The following is a 17,320-nucleotide window of genomic DNA, read 5'->3' as shown; positions in this document are numbered from 1 at the left end:
CAGCCTGAGCCGAACCTCAGCTCTGTGAGTGCATAATCATCTCCAGTGAGAGCATAGTTATAATAATAATGATAATAATCCAAGAGTAAAATGGCTCTGCCTGAAAGTTGGGGAAGCATCTTGAATTCTTCGTATCAATTTGAAATTAGGCCAGATAGTAACCTTTAAAGCGGCGCTGGTTTTCTTTGAGTTCATCAACCAAAATAGTACCCACAGTGACGCCGCTTTTAAGCCCTGCTTCTGCTATGACGAACTTCGAGCTTCTGCCTTCTTCCAGCAGCATCAAAAACACTTCAACGGCCGAAGAAAAGTCCGCGGCCAAAGAGGCATTTTCACCACTTCACTCTCACCATAAAACCTCCTAGACTTCCTCTGACTTGCTCCTGTGGCTATATACTTCTCTCCTAGTACAGCAAATGATACAGTTTGAACTCATCTCACTCCAGACATGGCTTCCCCGCGGCCAATAATTCTAAGATTTGAGAGCCGGAACGGCCAGTTTCGATTGACGGTTAGCCCGACTGAACAATTTACGGCTCTACTGCCAAAGGTATGTCTATAATGCTTTACATGCCTCCGAATTTTACCCTTGGTGCTCTTTTAGGCAATAAGATTTTAACAATGCCATACCCGTATTTACTAGATCCTTGAGAACCTACCTAAAGATACCGATCCAACTTCAGTCTCTCTTTCGAACAAACCAATAGGCACCGGTGGCCAGGAGAGAAATCTTACAACATTAAAGGGGATTTCTATACAGAGGGTTGGGCTATCGTGAGTGGCTGTTCGGTTTAAAGCTGTTGATCCCAGTGATGACTGACCCAAAAAATGCAGACACGGTGACAAGCTGTTCGTTGGCTATGAGGAGCAAAAATCTACAGCAAACGGCTCCCTAAATGGACAGACAGGAGCTACAAAAAGGCAAGAGTCATCGCACCGTCTTGATGGCGGTGCCGTACCTGAACGGGATGATTCATCGTCAACAAAACGGCCAACCTCTCCCACAGCCATAATAAAGAATCCCTGGGAAATTGTGAAGCAATCGGATTTGGATAACCGATTGGACAAAAAAGATGGGAAAATTCCACGCTCTTTTGACCAAAAGATGTGTCGACATGGCCCCAAGGGAATGTGTGACTACTGCATGCCGTTGGAACCGTATGCCCCAGAGTACCTGGCTGAAAAGAAGATAAAACATCTTTCATTCAACTCATACCTTCGGAAAATCAACTCCTCTACCAACAAGCCAGAGCTGAAGAGCTCCTACATGCCCCCTCTTTCAGAGCCGTTTTATAGAGTGAGGAAGGATTGTCCATCTGGGCACCCAGCTTGGCCTGAAGGTATATGTACTAAATGCCAGCCAAGTGCCATCACTTTACAACCACAACAATTCAGAATGGTTGATCATGTCGAGTTTTCCTCTCCCGACCTTATCAATTCACTCCTAGACTTCTGGCGAAAGACAGGATCTCAGAGGATTGGCTTCCTCTACGGAACATATGAAGAATACACAGAAGTCCCGCTTGGTATAAAAGCCGTGGTACAAGCTATATATGAACCACCACAGGTGGACGAAGTGGATGGCGTAACCCTTCACGAATGGAATAACGAAAAGGACGTTGACCATATAGCCAAACTCTGTGGAATGGAAAAGATAGGCGTGATCTTCACTGATCTTATCGATGCTGGTGCCGGAGATGGAACTGTCGTCTGCAAACGACACATTGATTCTTACTATCTTTCCTCATTAGAGGTTGTCTTTGCATCCCAGCTTCAGGCACGGAACCCCAAACCGTGCAAGTGGAGTGAAACAGGCCAATTTGGCTCAAATTTTGTTACCTGTGTCCTGAGCGGAGATGAGAACGGTGCAATTTCTGTGTGCGCCTACCAGGCTTCCAACTCTGCCGTTGAAATGGTGCGGGCAGACATAATCGAGCCATCCGCTGACCCATCCGTAATGCTGGTTCAACAAGAAGACGAGCTTGACAACGCAAACATCACACGCTACATTCCAGAGGTTTTCTACCGGAGAATAAATGAATACAAAGTCAGTGTTCAGGAGAATGCCAAACCGAGTTTCCCGGTTGAATACCTCTTTGTCACTCTCACACACGGATTCCCTACCACGCCAACAACAGTCTTCACGGACTCGTCTTTCCCAATTGAAAACCGAGAGGTCATTGGGGAAAGCCAAGATCTAAGACGTGTTGCGAGTAAATTGACCGACAGCAGTGATCCCAACGCAGTCATCAAAGCTGTTTCCAATTTCCATCTCCTTACCTTCTTGCATGGAATGGGTATCCTTAGCGAGGTGAGTAAGAATATAAGTCATCCCCCCATAACTACAGCGTTTTCCCGAACTAAGACAGTATTCTTCCTCACTTGAAACAGGATGAGGAGGCTCTTCTTTGCACGGTGGCTACAAAACATGATCCCGCCGACGGCATACAATTGCTCAATACAGCTGGCTGGGCCACGCTCGTGACAATACTTCAGGAGAGCGGTGAGACGCCCCCAAAACGATCCTGGCCCTTTAAGCGTCAATCCCCAATTTCTTCCTCATTCCACAACTCTTCTCACAACTCCAACTCGGATGGTGAACAACTTGCTAAAAGGTTCCGAGGGGCTAGCCTAGAATGACCGCTGTCATCCTCCCACGTTAGACCGTCCTGTATACCTTCGCCCGAGCTCGAAATTAACCGACCTCACATCCGTTTCATTGTTAAAACATGTTTTCCTTCTACCAGACATTGATGGACTGAAACTCAACCATGGCTTTCCTCTTGTACTCCCGCTGATTGATATCCTTCTTCTTGGCATATCTTTACAATGTTACTTCATATACCATGCCATGATACCTACTCCGTCTGTTTATCCGCGATTTTTCGAGTTCGCCGCCCTATTCCGAGAAACCCCCCCTGAACTTTAAGCTGGAGTTGCTAGCTGCGTAATTAAACGAAGGAATAATACGTTGGCCTATTATTCTGTGTGACCAGTAGATAATCTTGAGATACAGTGGAGATGGCCTTTTGCACGAGCCATTGGTGGCGTTTTGGATATGAGGCTGGCCAACTAGCTAGCAATTGAATAGCTACCAGGAAATCAAGCGAACGGCTTATTCGATGCTGACAATGATGATATCAATAAAACTCAAGGAATATTGAAGAAGTAGACAACCCTGATCATTAGAACGTCGTAAACGAAAGTACATTCTGTCAAGAAAACTAAGTTAATACAAAGGAGAAATGACAACCGAATGGCAATGCTAAACTGCTTTTCCACACAACGCCAGCCACAACCTCACTCACGACACCCCCTTGCGCGGAAATTTAATTGGTATAATACTATGTAAGAAATAGAATGAAGAAAAAATTGGGGGATGGGAAGAAATGAGAATGATAAATCACCGACATGCATTGGCTGCTGACCCCTGCAAGCTCGGTCGAGGCTGACCACCAGAAGTCATGGTAGGTGTGCTAAATCTGACGCCGTCTCTGCTTGAATTGCTCACATCTCTGATTTTCAGGTCGATGGATGTAACTCGTCGTTGGCTGCCTGATTTAGTGACCGGAAATGTCCTGGGACCCAAGACACCGTATTTCCCTTCCTGATCCTTTTCGCTTTTTACCATTCTCCGGGCCTGGGAGGCAGTGAACATGGCATTTTCATTCGGTGGGCTATTTGATGAAACGCTTGGGCTACGGTGACGAGGCCTATTGGTAGATCCGCCGCATCCAGAACCAGCATTGGAGATACGTCGCATCGCAGAGCCGATTTTAACTGCATCCATCTTATCGATTTTGATAGGTTCGGCTTCAGAGTCAGGGGGGTGGCTGTCCGGTTCATGATCGAGAGACCTCCGATTCAGAGTGCTGCTATTGCTGATCTGACGTAGAGGAGCGGGTTGTTCCGTATCCGATAAAGAGAGTCTGGCTAAGCTAGGAGGCGCGGGTGATGGACCGGGTGAGCCCTCATTGGCTTTCTTAGACAAAAAACCAGCCTGGAATCTCGAGTTTTTGGAATACATACTAGGTAAAGATGGTGGAGTTGGTATTGGAGAGGATTCCCTCGAGCCAGACCGTAGAGGGATAGAAGAGCCCGTGGTCGGAACCGGGAGGGACGAGGGTGAGCCTGACGATGGCAGTGGGGATGAAGGAGCAGCTTTTTGCGGAGTTTTCGAGAATTCTGCTAGAGGACCGTCCGCCGTGTCATCTTTCCATCTAACATTTCTCTTTCCAGGCTTGATTGCTTTCTTGGGAGTAAAGTAAATACTCTTTCTGAGTCCAGGCCCCTTTCTCCTCCGGGGAGATCCCTTCATTGGCGTCTGGTTAGCAGGTGGAGTTATGGTAACAGGAGGAACAAGGGGCTTCGAGAGCGAGGGCCGTCCAACCAGGCTCACTCTCTTTCGTCTCTTCGGAGTTCCAGCCTTAGTAGGCGGAAATGCTTCTGCTCTGATAGGGCTGCTCCCGTTTGGCTTAACAACGTTAGATGTGCTAGCACAACAAGATTCCAAAAGTTTTCCAAGAATTTTCTTTCCCGTTTCAATGGCCTCGTCTTCCGAAAGCTGCATTATATGTTCAATGGCTGATATGGTTTCAAAGTTCGCTTCAAGGAGCCGTTGGGCAATCTCAAATTCACTGGTCTTGTCCTGTTCTGACACAGCACTCAAAGCCTCAGATTGAGCATTGGATTTCAATAATTGAGCTTCCCGTTTGAGGTTTTCGATATCTGTATGGTCACACGTTTCCAACTCGCGGAGCTGTTTTATACCCACTTCCAGGGCAGAATCCAACGCTCGCTCCCAAGAAGATTTTCCAATTTTCTGATGGTAATGCTGGCGACTGCCTTCCAATTCAAAAAGTACTCCTTGAGCAGACTTGCGAATTGCCTGGAGGTTAGACAGGGTATCATCCTGCCCACGAGCGGCGCACACATTGTCAAACGCAGCAATCCATGCGGAGAGCATTGACATCCGTCGACTAACTTGTTTGAGTCGCACCATACAATCAATTTTCTCCCGTCTCTCAGGTGAGGCATGTTCGTATGCACTGCGAAGACGTGCAAACGATTCGCGTAGCACGGATTCTTTCTTTTCGTTCTGCTTCTTGAATTTAGCGAAGGCGACGGACTCGTAGTCTTTTTGCTGTTGTTTTAGTTCATTGATAAGGGCCATTTGCTCATCGATCTTAACAAGGAAGTCCTTGATGTGTCGGTTAACATTGTAAACGTTTCTGGTGACCTTCGTTTGGATATTCTTGGCCCGGTTGGCATAGCGCAGTGTGTTCTGAGTCTCATCGAAATGGTGGCTCGAAGGGCTAACACAGACAATCATGACCGTTTTACAGTTGCCCCCGAGAGAGAACTTCAGCAATCTAGTCAACTTCGAATTGCGGTATGGAACATGGTTGCGCTTCCGGGGATCACATAGGGCATTGATGCAGCTGCCCAGAGCGAGGAGAGATTTGTTGATATTTGCGCCCTCCACAAGTCTTTCACCGCGGTTCTTAGTAGCGCTTGCTCGCTCACTTCCAGCCAAATCGATAATGCTCAGGGTTGCCATTGTATGAGGCTCATTGAGATCTGAATTACGATCTTTCTGCGCCACGTTTATTTGGAGCACTGCATGGGATCGAGAGGATGTTTCATTAGCTTCGGTAGGGGACATTGTTCGGTACTCGTTTCCTCTCATAATCATATCCATCACCTCCTGTACATTCTGAGGACGGTGAGTCGACAATCCAGATACCGATACACTTTGGTTGGCATCTTCTCGGAGCATAAGTCCCTGTTTACTTCCGCCGGGAAGAAGCAGGTCCCGAATCGTTTCGTTGTATATCTCCAGATAACTCAATGACAGCTCGGTGACTTTCTCTTCCGACCGTTCTGCAATCTTCTCAAATAGCTCTTGCATTGTCAAGAAGATTATTCCGGGCTGCTGTGGAGTTCCTGTGATCGTATGTGTTTTCCCACACCCTGTGGCTCCATAAGCGAAGACTGTAGCATTGTATCCTTCGAGCACACTGTCGAGTAGATGTTTTGTAGAAGCCTCATACACGTCTCCCTGACTGGTATTCTCATCAAAGACACGGTCAAACATGAATGTCTGATCCTTGCCGCGTTTGGCCCTGTTTGGAATGACGGATCTGGAAAACCGTTGTAAGGGGTTATCTTCAGGGGGGTCGAATACTCTATATAACAGAGGGAAAAGGGAGTTAGCTATGCAACATACAAATATGCTACAAGGGGAAAAGGTAAGCCAGATATTTGCTTACAGGCACTTATCGTCTACCACTTTGACAATAGATCGCAGGCCCTTTTGCTGTAGCTTCGGGGCTGAATTGCCAGCCAGAGACCCATCACCCATGAAAACCATGCCATCGTCGCATTTCGATACCTGTGCGGCCTCTCGAATAGTAAACGGCCGCACTCGAACGGTCACTTGGATTGAGGACGCGCCGCCCGAGGCCGCCATTATGTCTTGGGGAGATATCGCCTGAGGAGGGTACTGCTGCTGATGGGGCGCAGATTGATTAAGGAGTAAGTAAACAAATATATTTCGCGCACCGCTTCGAGTGTCTGCCAATATAGACGTAAGAGAATAAAGCCTTCGTGAATAGCTGGAGAAGACGTAGAAAATGTGCTATTTAATATAGAGAAGACTCGAAGCCTGCGTCTTGTTAGCTTTCCCCCCAGTCGTGTCTGCAGGTTTGTCGAACTCGACCTGATAGGGCAATGTTGATGCAGCCAACAAAACATGTTTATCCGGCGCCGGTTGCCATAGTAACGGCCTCGGAGGACCCATGGGCTGGACTGGAGCACTTGGGCATGAAAGGGCCCAGCAGATCTACAAGGAAGACGGTAAAAAGCGATATACTCACTCAGTAGTGCTGGATAGTTGTTGCTGTGTAGGGGACATCTACTGTGTTAGGTAGCGGGCGTCGAGGAATGGCCTGCTGCTCATCAGACACAGTCGCCTACGCGAAAATTCATGGCAAGTTGATCTAAAAGCTCCCGAAGCCTGAAAGCGATTTAGTTATCAGTTTCTGGTCCATGTTTTCCTGGTTTCCTAGGCATGGCACTTGTTGCAGCTAGGCAGCAGGCCCTGCAAAGGGTTGACCAGTTGTGTCATGTTTACTGTGCTCCATGTCCATGTATCCGCTTGAGTATCACATTCCCATGCTAGAACATTCGATGGACTCTCCATCATCACTCGTCTTCGTCTTCATCATCATATGAAGGGATCAGAACATCCCAGCCTGGGTCATCCAGGTCCATCTCGAGATCACCGTCCTTGACTGCGCTCCTCTCTGATGCTTTCCGGAATCTGAATGCAATAGCCTGTGCATCTCTGAGATCGGCTCCTTGGGGACTAGAGTTGAAAACACTGCTCTTCCCTTTCCCCGCCCCCTTATCTGTCTTGCCATCAGGTATCGCCAGCGGCTGCCAGCCCTTCTCTAGGTTATTCCGGTCAACAGGGACGCCCAGCTCGATATCTGCTGCGTCATCTGGTACAGGTTTCCCGTTTATCTCTTTTATCCCGCGAGTCTGAAGCGCCTTTAATAGAGTAGCTTTGATAGTGTCGAACGCATCGACAGGAGATACCAGCAGTAGAACGGTGACGTTGTGGTTCTTAAACCGGAGCGTCCATCTTGGCTCCGCCTGCAGGACAGAAGTATTAGCTCGATGCTATTTTGCTCCCCTCCCTATATACGTGCTTACCATGTTAAAAATGAGCAGATTTCCAATAACCAAGTAGCCAAATATGACGTTTACTGCTCTCCCAAGCGCGGTGTTGTTCAAGGATGTGGCCGTTTGCCAGCGATGGATTCTCGCGGGCACAACAGCTTTGCCAGTCTTGGCGTCGCTGCCTCCGCCGCCAAGCTCAGCAGTTTTCCCTCGTCGAGCATAAAAACATCGAGCTCCCCGTGAGAAGAACGCAAACTCGACACACACACACACACACGCCCTCACGCTTCGACGTCCCGGCATACGCAGTGGCTGTGAGGTAGGGCAAAAAGGGGAAGACGCAATTGACGCCATGGGATCGCTGCAAACACAAGTTCCACCTCAGGAGGACGACGGTACCCTCTCGGCAGTTTTCGACAACAACAACCCGCCGCGTCTAGGAACCGATGTAGGCATTCGTCTTCCGCTAAGTGCAATGGCTGCGTTTGCCTCAGGAATGGCTCTGGGAGCTTCTCACGGAAGCACAAAGGCTGCCTTTCGATTTCGTGCTGAGAATGCCCATCGCTTTCCTACCAATCCAGCCGGATGGTACCAGTACCATAAGAGCAAAAATTACACATCCATGATCGGGGGTTTGAAGGAGGGTACAAAGCTAGGCATGAAGGTTGGAATAGGAGCTGTCGCTTTTTGCATATTCGAAGAAACTGTTGATCATGCTCGTGAGAACCGTGACTTTTTATCCACTGTCACCGCTGGGCTATCCTTTTCTGGGGTCTACAGCTTGCTTGGTATGTTCTTATTTTCTTTGTCTTCCCGTTCACTTTCACTATATGATACTGTATGACTAGCTGCTAATTCAGCGATTGCTCATGTAGCCCGTCATGATGTTTATACGGCAGCTCGAACGGCAAAAGTTGGACTAAAACTGAGCCTGGCTTATGGACTACTCCAGGACCTGTTTGCATCATTCCGTGGATCACGGCCGCAATATATTCAATTCATCTTCAATGTCTTTGGCAAACCAGGATCACCATAACGAAGTGGCAGTGCCATTCAATGGGCCCTTTGAAAGAATCTTTCACACTCTCTACTATCCATATACCCATGGAATGGAGCTTGTGGATTGAATGGACAAAGGTACACTTCTCCGTTGAAAATGTGACTTTTGTTACAGAAACTTCGGCAGTCATACGATTTTCACTTGCTGAAATGGGTACATAAATACCTGGGTGGTTGCCCCAGTTCTCCTATTTTCAAGACACTCTCCACTATCGCATTTGAAGACTACCGTCTCCAAGGCAAAATTCTGCTTGGACCTCTTACCATGGTTACGAAGAAGGGACCATACTCTAGCCGTTCCGGCAAATCAGCGGTTCCGGACTTTCTAGCTTATAACGGAAGCAAGGCACAGAAGCTACCGGAGTATGGAGAACGCGACTGGAAGCGTTATGCAACTGGCTCACTACGGCCACCTGATGGGTACGCAAGTTCTGCAAAATCTAGAACATCCAAAGCCTACGGATCGTCGTCTAGGGCGTTAGATATCCCTGGGAGCTCTTCTAGAGCCCCTGATCCCTTAGCACTGCCCACCAGTACTGCCTTGGTACCTTATACAGGTGGCCAGAAATACTACGACAATGCACTGGCAGCTGGCAGCTCCAACAGCCGCAGAGACTATGACCGTCCGCCAACAGCTGGCGGCTCCAGACGTAGAAGTCTTTTTTTCGGAGACGAAGGGAACGCCCTTATAGCTTCTCGTGGCGGCAAAGACTATGACCGTTTACCAACCCCCGGCCGCTCTAGCCGACGACGCGTCCATTTCGACTACGAGAGAGACGACCGTAGATCATCCAGCCGCGCCCGCCGAAGACGGCGCCGACGTCAACGAGAATCGGAACGTACTGACTTAGCAATATGTTGCCGTGACTGCTGCACCTTAGCACCGCGTGCAAAAATCCCACCGCTACTGCCAGAGTATGGTCCGGTATCCGATGCGACCCTTTACCAGCTCCATATGGTTTCAGGCATACCTCTGTACAGACTTGAGTATCTGAGTGACTATGACCTTATCACCGAAGGCCCATGCGGCTCGTTGGGAATTCTATTCCCCCTTCTACCCTGCGATATTCGTGATGCTATCTCGAGTGGACAGTTTTCGATCCGCCCAGTGCAGGTGGCTACGGTAACCACTGTGAATGTGTACACAACATATGAGCTATACTGATTTAAAGGGACTGTTAGAATAGCTTGATTCTTACAGTTTTTGTGCACCATCTCCTGTCGACAATTTGTTACTTTCAATTGGTTTACTTTTATTTTTTTATTTCTTTCTTCAGCCATTTATCTTATGGAATGAATTTGGAACTAGGTATCTGGCAGTGCTCAGGTTTAGAGAATACATTTAGGTTAAATTTGCTTTTTTTTTTCCCCCGTAGGATAGGGTCTACCTACTTCCTTTTAGGCCGTTCCTCACAGCATGGCATATTTACTGATAATGATCATAACTGTGCCTTGCATGCTTTGATACTAAAGCGGCTAACCATCATTAAAATGACGTTGTTGCGGCTCTGCTAGAAACAGCTACCTGGTTGAATACCCAAACTGAGGCACAGTGATGTTCTACATCTTCTTAGCATGTATTCCGTACCAAGTGGTAATATTCTACTAGTTAAGGGATGCTTGCTCTGTATACACTTCAATGTCCCACTGAAAGATATCTCGCTCCACGAACGCCCTTAGCTTTCTGGGGGGGGGGGGGGGGTTTACAACAGACCAAATGCCTACTTATCAGACAGCTCGTATACATTTTCCTCCCCTTTCCCACTCTGCTAGAAGCGTCCTGTGGCTCTCCTTAATTCTGCTGCCAAACTAGCTTGTTCTTAATACCCATTAGATATAGCAATCGAAGCCGTTACTTACATTATGCATCCAAGAGTTCCCCAGACATTCGGCAGCAAGGGCCGGAGTTATGTAAGTAAGTGAGATCCTCAACCCAGACGACTCCGTGGGCCATGACGGTAATGGTGGCAAGATTCAGGGCGTGCCTGGGTGAAAGATTTGCCTCCGTCCACTCCAATTGACGTGTAAACCTGTTATGCTTCAAATTTGGCAGCAGGAAGGAAGCCCGCCCTGTCACGGTTTGCCCTGACGACATCCATCAAAGCTCCCATCCATTATTCGACATTCGAGGACCTAGACTAACACGGCTAAGCTAGCGAGTTAGCGAGCAAGCTCTCCGTCTAACGGCGTTCTAGTGCCGTGAAGTATATTTGCAGGCGGCGATGTAACTTGCTCGCGTGCCTCCCTTGGTTATGCTCTTCTTCGACCATACAAAGCAGCCGCCTGGCTCTTGGTTGTTGGCCTGCTTCGTGAACCCTCCTCCACTCCATCATCGAAGATAAGCTTTCAGAAGGGGGTTTTAAAAAAGAAAAAAGGGAGAGTAAAAAAAAGAAATAAAGACTCCCCATCCGAGACGCTATGAGATCGAATCGAATTGTTGTATGCAGTGGAGATGGAGACGGCTCTTCTGACTGGACACGGGGCTGTTGTGGCCAATGGCTGCTGGGGAGAGCGAGTTCGCCAACGCATCAGGTGGGTTTGTTTAGCACTCGAGTTATCATGCAGGGATCCGAGACGGCGGAGCAGGTATTATTATTAAGTATTATGATTACCCCAATATTGCATCGAGCGGCCAGGAGCCCAGGAGCCCGGCAGCATCAGGCAGGGAGCAGCGCCGGCAAGCTTCTAGAAAAGCGGGTGGCCGGGTCGAGGGAAGGCGATGACAAACCCGCCGCAGGTTGAAGAACGCACGCTCAGGCGGGTTGAAACAGGGGCTGAAAACGCACTCTGCGTCCTCAGCTTCCTCCTGCTCGTCGTCTCGCCGTCTCCGTCTCGCCTCTGCCTCCCGTAGTCGTGGTCGTAGTCTTCTCATCTGTCTCTCCCTACCCTCCCCCGCCGTTTGTCGTTGTCGTGTCTTTTATCGGTGTTTTTTTCTTCTTTTCTTTTCTTTTCTTTTCTTTTCCTTTTTTGTCGCTCCGGCTTCCCCACGTGACTCCCCCGCGAAAAAAGTGACGCCAAGCCCCATTCTGGCCCCTGCGTTTTGCCTTTCTAGTGTTGCTTTTCTGCTGGCCGTCTCGTCCTCCGTCATCACCATCATCGACGTCTTCCTCGTCCTCGCTCGACTGCTCCTCCGCGACCTCGCCTCGCCTGCCATCTCGACAGCGACAGAGACCTCCCCGCCTGGCCCTGTACCCAGCAGCCGTCACCGTCACTTCCGCTGGCCGCCAATTCTTGGCCACTTTTTTCGCCGCGCTCGTGCTTGTTGCTGTTCCTCCATCCGGCCCTGCGCCAGGGAGCTCCAAGTCTCGGGCCTGCAGGCTGGATAATCCCCCTCTGTGGCATCAGTCAGCTTTGAAAGACGGCAGGGAACAGCCTTGCACCGCCTCCAGCGCCTCTGGGAGCTGCTCGGCAACTCTATCAGTTGTGGTGGTCGGCTCGCTATCTCCCGCCTCGTCTTCTCGCGCGGTCAGCAAACTTCCAACTCCAAAACCACATACACTCATATAACACCGTGCTGATTATCAATGCAGCAGCCTGATCTTGATCTCCTTCCATGAACCCATCAGCTATGACTGCTTCTCTCAGCCCATGATTGATCGACGTCCGGCATTCACATCCAAGCTTCTGTTGTCATTGCTACCTTGGACCGGCCGCCATGAATTGTTGTTGGATACGGGAATTATAAAAATCTCCTCCAGGCCCTGTCCCCACAGTTCGCACTCGGCTACCGGATTGTAAGCACATAGTCATAATAACCGCATCTCTGTTTGCATATTCCGTTCTGGGAGGAGACCGTTGGGGTTGCTGCTTTTCGTTTTTTTTTTTTTTTCCTTCCCACCTTCCTTTTGTGTTTCCATAAAAATCTTGATCACACGCAAGATGAGACGACATGGCCGTGGGAGCGCATCGCCGTTGTCCGCGAAGACAGCAACGGCTGTTCCTGACCCAATGTCTCCAATTCGCACCTTCAACACCGAGATGAACCCTTCTCGGCCAGTTAGACCGTCGCCCCTGGCTGCCTCGCAGATACGTGGCATGCCGCTTGATATAATAGATCGGATACGGTCTTTTCCTCTATTCCAATCCACCCCAGAGTCCTTTCTGACTGAGATCGGCCTCCACCTGCGGCCTCAGATAAACTCGGCAAACGACTACATTCTGACGGAAGGAGATGATGCAAAGGCCATGTACTGGCTTGTACGTGGAGCCGTCGCCGTCACGTCTCGAGATGGAGAGAGTACATATGCAGAGCTGAAGCCAGGCGCATTTTTTGGAGAGATCGGTGTTCTCATGGACCGCCCTCGTACTGCTACTATCATTGCAAGAACCCGCTGCTTACTCCTCATCCTGACCAAGGAGGACTTTAGAAACATTCTTCCCAGATTCCCAGAGGTGGAGCGAGCCATCAGGGATGAAGCAGAAGAGCGTCTTCAGATCCTTGAGCGTAAAAAACAAAAAGAGTCACCGTCACCGCCTGCGGTTGTAGAAATGACCGCTCCTGGTGGGCAGAAACGTGTGACAAAGCGAGTACGAGATACCATTGCGGACGGCCTGGATTTTAATAATGACGACCATCGAGATGCCAACAGCTTCACTAAGAAGCGCAAATCGCCCAGCCCCAGCTGTCAGGATGTTCCCACGTCCAGTGCTCTGGCCAACGGGCTCGTCAGCGTGAGAATGTTGCTCCGAGAACTGCCCCTTTTTGCTAATCTACCGGCTGATATCCTTCATTTCCTGGGATTAAATGCACAACCACGGACTTATCCACCATTCACCGACATCATTCGACAAAACTCACAGGGAAGGGAAGTTTTCTTCATCGTACGCGGTGAAGTCGAGGTCCTGAACGAACGATGTGACCCCGGCAGCCCCCGCCGTGTTGCTGATGCGGAGGACTCTCGCAATGTGCAGGTAAAAGCACGGCTAAAACAAGGACAATACTTTGGTGAAGTCGTTAGCCTATCACTCGCACCGAGAAGAACTGCTACAGTCCGCTCGGTATCTGCCGTCGAATGCTTGATGCTGAGCGGTGAAGTTCTCTCTGAGTTTTGGGCTCGATGTCCTGCAGATATCAGAGATCAGGTCGAACGAACGGCACGAACAAGGCTTGATGGTGCTAGTGACGGTGATGTAGTGATGGAAGATGCACCCAGCGCGGACCAACTTTTTACCCCAGGAAACCAGGCACTCTTCTCCGCTCGGAGACAATCTATGCCTCTTCTTACCTTCTCCGAAACGGAACTTGAATCTCTTCACAAACCCAATAGGATGGAAGACGAATCTGTTGTGAAACCTTCCGACCCAGATCCATTTTTGAGTGTTGGGTTAGATAACGTACGATCCCGGTCCCGGCGAGGCTCTCTTGCTCCTATTATACCTGAAGATACTGCTCCAGATCAGCAATCGCAATCCCAGGCAACGAGCGTGAACTCCCGCTCACGAACACCCTCACCTAATAAACATGCTCAGTCGGCACTCTTCAGAAACTCAGCCTTTTTTCAAACCAAGCCGTCAAAACATCGAAACAGTATCCGTCATCGTGGAGTACTGTCCAATGATGTTCTTGTATCCATCTTCCAGTATCTTGAGCTACATGTTCTATTACGTCTCCGTGGGGTTTCTCGCCAGTGGTGTGAGATTGTCACCAAATCACCTCGTCTCTTGCACTTCCTCGATCTAAGCCGGTACAACCGCAAAATTACCGATGAGATTATAACCGGGATTATCTGTCCCTTTGTTGGGGACAGACCGCGTGTTATAGATGCTAACAACTGTTTTCATGTCACTGATGAAGGGTTTTCCGCTCTAGCTAACACTTGCGGTGCCAACTTGCGTGTGCTCAAAATGAAAAGTGTCTGGGACGTCACAGCGCCAACAATACTGGATATGACAAACCATGCAAAGTCCCTTCAGGAGATCGACCTTAGTAATTGCCGGAAGGTGAGCGACACGCTATTGGCAAGGATCGTTGGGTGGGTGGTACCAGCTCAGCAACAGCACCAGAACCACGTCAACGGTGGGAGAGCTTTGCAGAATTCGAAATACGCACCAAAAGCGGGCGCAGTACAACAGCCAAATCAACCGGCTGCGGGAACAGTATATGGCTGTCCGTACCTAAAGAAGATTACCTTGTCATACTGCAAGCATGTCACGGACCGTTCAATGCATCACATTGCCTCTCACGCTGCAAACCGGCTTGAAGAAGTTGACCTTACACGTTGTACAACCATCACTGACCAGGGATTCCAATACTGGGGGAATGCGCAGTTTCTCAGGCTGAGGAAGCTCTGTCTTGCAGACTGTACTTACCTCACTGACAACGCAATTGTCTACTTGACCAATAGCGCAAAGTGCCTTCAAGAACTCGACCTAGTAAGTCCGAACCTGCAGATAGCAAACTCCCCACGCTGCTTGTAATACTCTAATAATGTCCTAGTCTTTCTGCTGTGCTCTCTCGGACACTGCCACAGAAGTCCTGGCGCTTGGCTGCCCTCAGCTAACGCACCTGAACCTTTCCTTCTGTGGCTCCGCAGTCTCTGACCCCTCCTTACGCTCCATTGGCCTCCATTTACTTAACCTCCGCGAACTTTCTGTGCGTGGCTGTGTCCGCGTAACTGGTACCGGCGTTGAGGCCGTTGCTGACGGATGCTCAATACTCAGCCTACTGGATGTCAGTCAGTGCAAAAATCTTTCTCCCTGGCTGGAATATGGCTTCCAGCACCGATACCGGGACAGAATTGAATTCATCACCGTGGCGCATAATGGCAAGAGGTCCCGATGACATCATGCCAGCATGCCCTTGCTTCTGGCCACCATCTATCTTGTATACTGTACTCTGCTGTACGGTGTATACTCCATTTGTGACCTACCTTTACGATTTCACCCCATTTCGCCTCACACTCTCCGTTCTTTTGTATACCTTTGTTGGTTGGGAAGTAGAAAACATTCTTGGATCACATAGCCCATTCATAGTTATCCCCTTTTTGCTCCCTGCTTCTCTTGAATACCCCCAATTGTACTGAGTACCATGTTACCATGCCTTCTTGGATTATGACTATTTACCCATTGCACAAACACCGATCTACACCCGTTCGAATTGCCCTTTTTGCTCTCTCTCTCTTTCTCTCTCTCTCTCTCTCTCTTAACACTTCGCATTAACACATGATATAACGACCCTGAAACGATATGATCAAATACTCTATCTTGACAAAATCCATCTTAACGTGCATATTCATACTATTTTCTTTCTTTCCTTCAGTTCCCTTCTCGCGTATTCTATATTTTGTTTATTTCACCTCGCCTACTATTCTCTTACCCGAACATCAAAGGAGACCGAGGCTATTTCTGGGCTTGGCTGGCGTTAAGATAGATGAAACCGATGTGCAGATGTGATATATAATACCACTTTTAAAGTGATGCATTGGATAAGGGAGTGGACAGCAGGTTATAAGAGAAGATAGCAGGTCTAGAAAAATGAAAAGGTCACGATATCTACTCGAGTAAAGTCTCCATATCCATATTGCTTTCATAACGAGAATACAGGACTATTGTATATTGAAACCTTCGAGCCTACTTAGAAATGGTTAAAAATCGTTCCAATACTTCCAAACCTCCTACCTATTTTCCTATATTCCGAGGCACCCCCTCTTACATAAGCAAGCTCTTGTGGCTTTTCTCAACGTCCAACTTTATCCGATTTGCTTCTCAAAGGCTAACTAACAAGCCCAAAGTTCTATGACTATATAAGCTCATTCTCATATCCAGCTCCGCGTGATTAGTCCCGAACAGGTTATTTGTATCTGTTTTTGAATATTCCGCTGTTGAAGAGGTTGTCACAAAAACATTAATTTTTATGCACGGGTAACTACCACTTTCTCAGAAACAGGTAGACCCACTGATCCCCAAGGCCACACGGCTCAAATAACTAACACTGAACATGATGAAAGAATATATCAGCAAAAACGAGGAGTCCAACATGAGACTAAGCTCGAAAAGCCCAGACAAGCCAAGTTGTTCATTTCTTTGTCATTGCTCGCCTGTTTGTCGTGGGCCTCGGTCGTGTCCTGTCGTTCCTGCAGCCGCGCCGCCCGACTCGACCCATCTACATCGTCATCACCCCCTCAACACCCAATACCACAATACCCATGTATCTCTTCTCTTATGCTTCCTGGGGGCACTCCTCAGATATAGCTTACCTGAAATTTACCCATTATATGCTTACCTCCTTTATCAATATATTAGAGCAGACAACCCGAAGCGAAAACAAAGCCTTGATCAGGTATACCTCCATTTCAAAGATTTGTCCACTCCCTTGCAAGAACTGCAAAAGAGAAATTCCTAGAACTTCTTGACAATGTATTCATTGTAGGGAGCTCTCAGTTGAAACAAAATGCTCGTTTATTCTACTGATTATGTGGGGTGAATCGATCAAGTTCTTGCTTTGATTGCTACGAGTTGTGTTGAAATCAAAGCAACTCGAGCCCCCCCCCTTTTTTTATCAAGGGCTCTACCTTTTAGAACAATTTTTGAACTCAGGGGATATCTTAAATGAACATTTTTGCTATCGTCGCCTTGT

General features: G+C 48.5%; 6 protein-coding genes across 6 annotated transcripts; 4 read left to right on the top strand and 2 right to left on the bottom strand.

Moving 5' to 3' along the window:
- Positions 1–448: 448 nt before the first annotated feature.
- Positions 449–2,640, top strand: ARB_00324 (uncharacterized protein; the record flags this gene model as incomplete). The annotated part of the gene is made up of 4 exons (XM_003013460.1): positions 449–550; positions 644–774; positions 835–2,311; positions 2,392–2,640. The coding sequence occupies 4 exons, from the start codon at positions 449–451 to the stop codon at positions 2,638–2,640; spliced, it is 1,959 nt and encodes a 652-aa protein (XP_003013506.1).
- Positions 2,641–3,403: 763 nt separating this feature from the next.
- Positions 3,404–6,472, bottom strand: ARB_00323 (uncharacterized protein; the record flags this gene model as incomplete). Its single annotated transcript, XM_003013459.1, has 2 exons — positions 3,404–6,188; positions 6,273–6,472. The coding sequence occupies 2 exons, from the start codon at positions 6,470–6,472 to the stop codon at positions 3,404–3,406; spliced, it is 2,985 nt and encodes a 994-aa protein (XP_003013505.1).
- Positions 6,473–7,206: 734 nt separating this feature from the next.
- On the bottom strand, positions 7,207–7,989 carry ARB_00322 (uncharacterized protein; the record flags this gene model as incomplete). Its single annotated transcript, XM_003013458.1, has 2 exons — positions 7,207–7,686; positions 7,720–7,989. The coding sequence occupies 2 exons, from the start codon at positions 7,987–7,989 to the stop codon at positions 7,207–7,209; spliced, it is 750 nt and encodes a 249-aa protein (XP_003013504.1).
- A 49-nt stretch (positions 7,990–8,038) lies between these two features.
- ARB_00321 (uncharacterized protein) lies at positions 8,039–8,722 on the top strand (the record flags this gene model as incomplete). The annotated part of the gene is made up of 2 exons (XM_003013457.1): positions 8,039–8,474; positions 8,535–8,722. The coding sequence occupies 2 exons, from the start codon at positions 8,039–8,041 to the stop codon at positions 8,720–8,722; spliced, it is 624 nt and encodes a 207-aa protein (XP_003013503.1).
- Positions 8,723–8,790: 68 nt separating this feature from the next.
- ARB_00320 (uncharacterized protein) lies at positions 8,791–9,910 on the top strand (the record flags this gene model as incomplete). Its single annotated transcript, XM_003013456.1, has 2 exons — positions 8,791–8,823; positions 8,861–9,910. 2 exons carry the CDS (start codon positions 8,791–8,793, stop codon positions 9,908–9,910), a joined length of 1,083 nt encoding a protein of 360 aa, XP_003013502.1.
- Positions 9,911–12,624: 2,714 nt separating this feature from the next.
- On the top strand, positions 12,625–15,526 carry ARB_00319 (uncharacterized protein; the record flags this gene model as incomplete). Its single annotated transcript, XM_003013455.1, has 2 exons — positions 12,625–15,117; positions 15,182–15,526. The coding sequence occupies 2 exons, from the start codon at positions 12,625–12,627 to the stop codon at positions 15,524–15,526; spliced, it is 2,838 nt and encodes a 945-aa protein (XP_003013501.1).
- Positions 15,527–17,320: the final 1,794 nt, after the last annotated feature.

This window comes from Trichophyton benhamiae, assembly GCF_000151125.1.
Source record: "Trichophyton benhamiae CBS 112371 chromosome Unknown contig00070.0, whole genome shotgun sequence".
Taxonomy (NCBI): domain Eukaryota; kingdom Fungi; phylum Ascomycota; class Eurotiomycetes; order Onygenales; family Arthrodermataceae; genus Trichophyton; species Trichophyton benhamiae.
The sequence above is the reverse complement of the archived record's forward strand: the minus strand, read 5'-3'. Positions and strand labels throughout refer to the sequence as shown.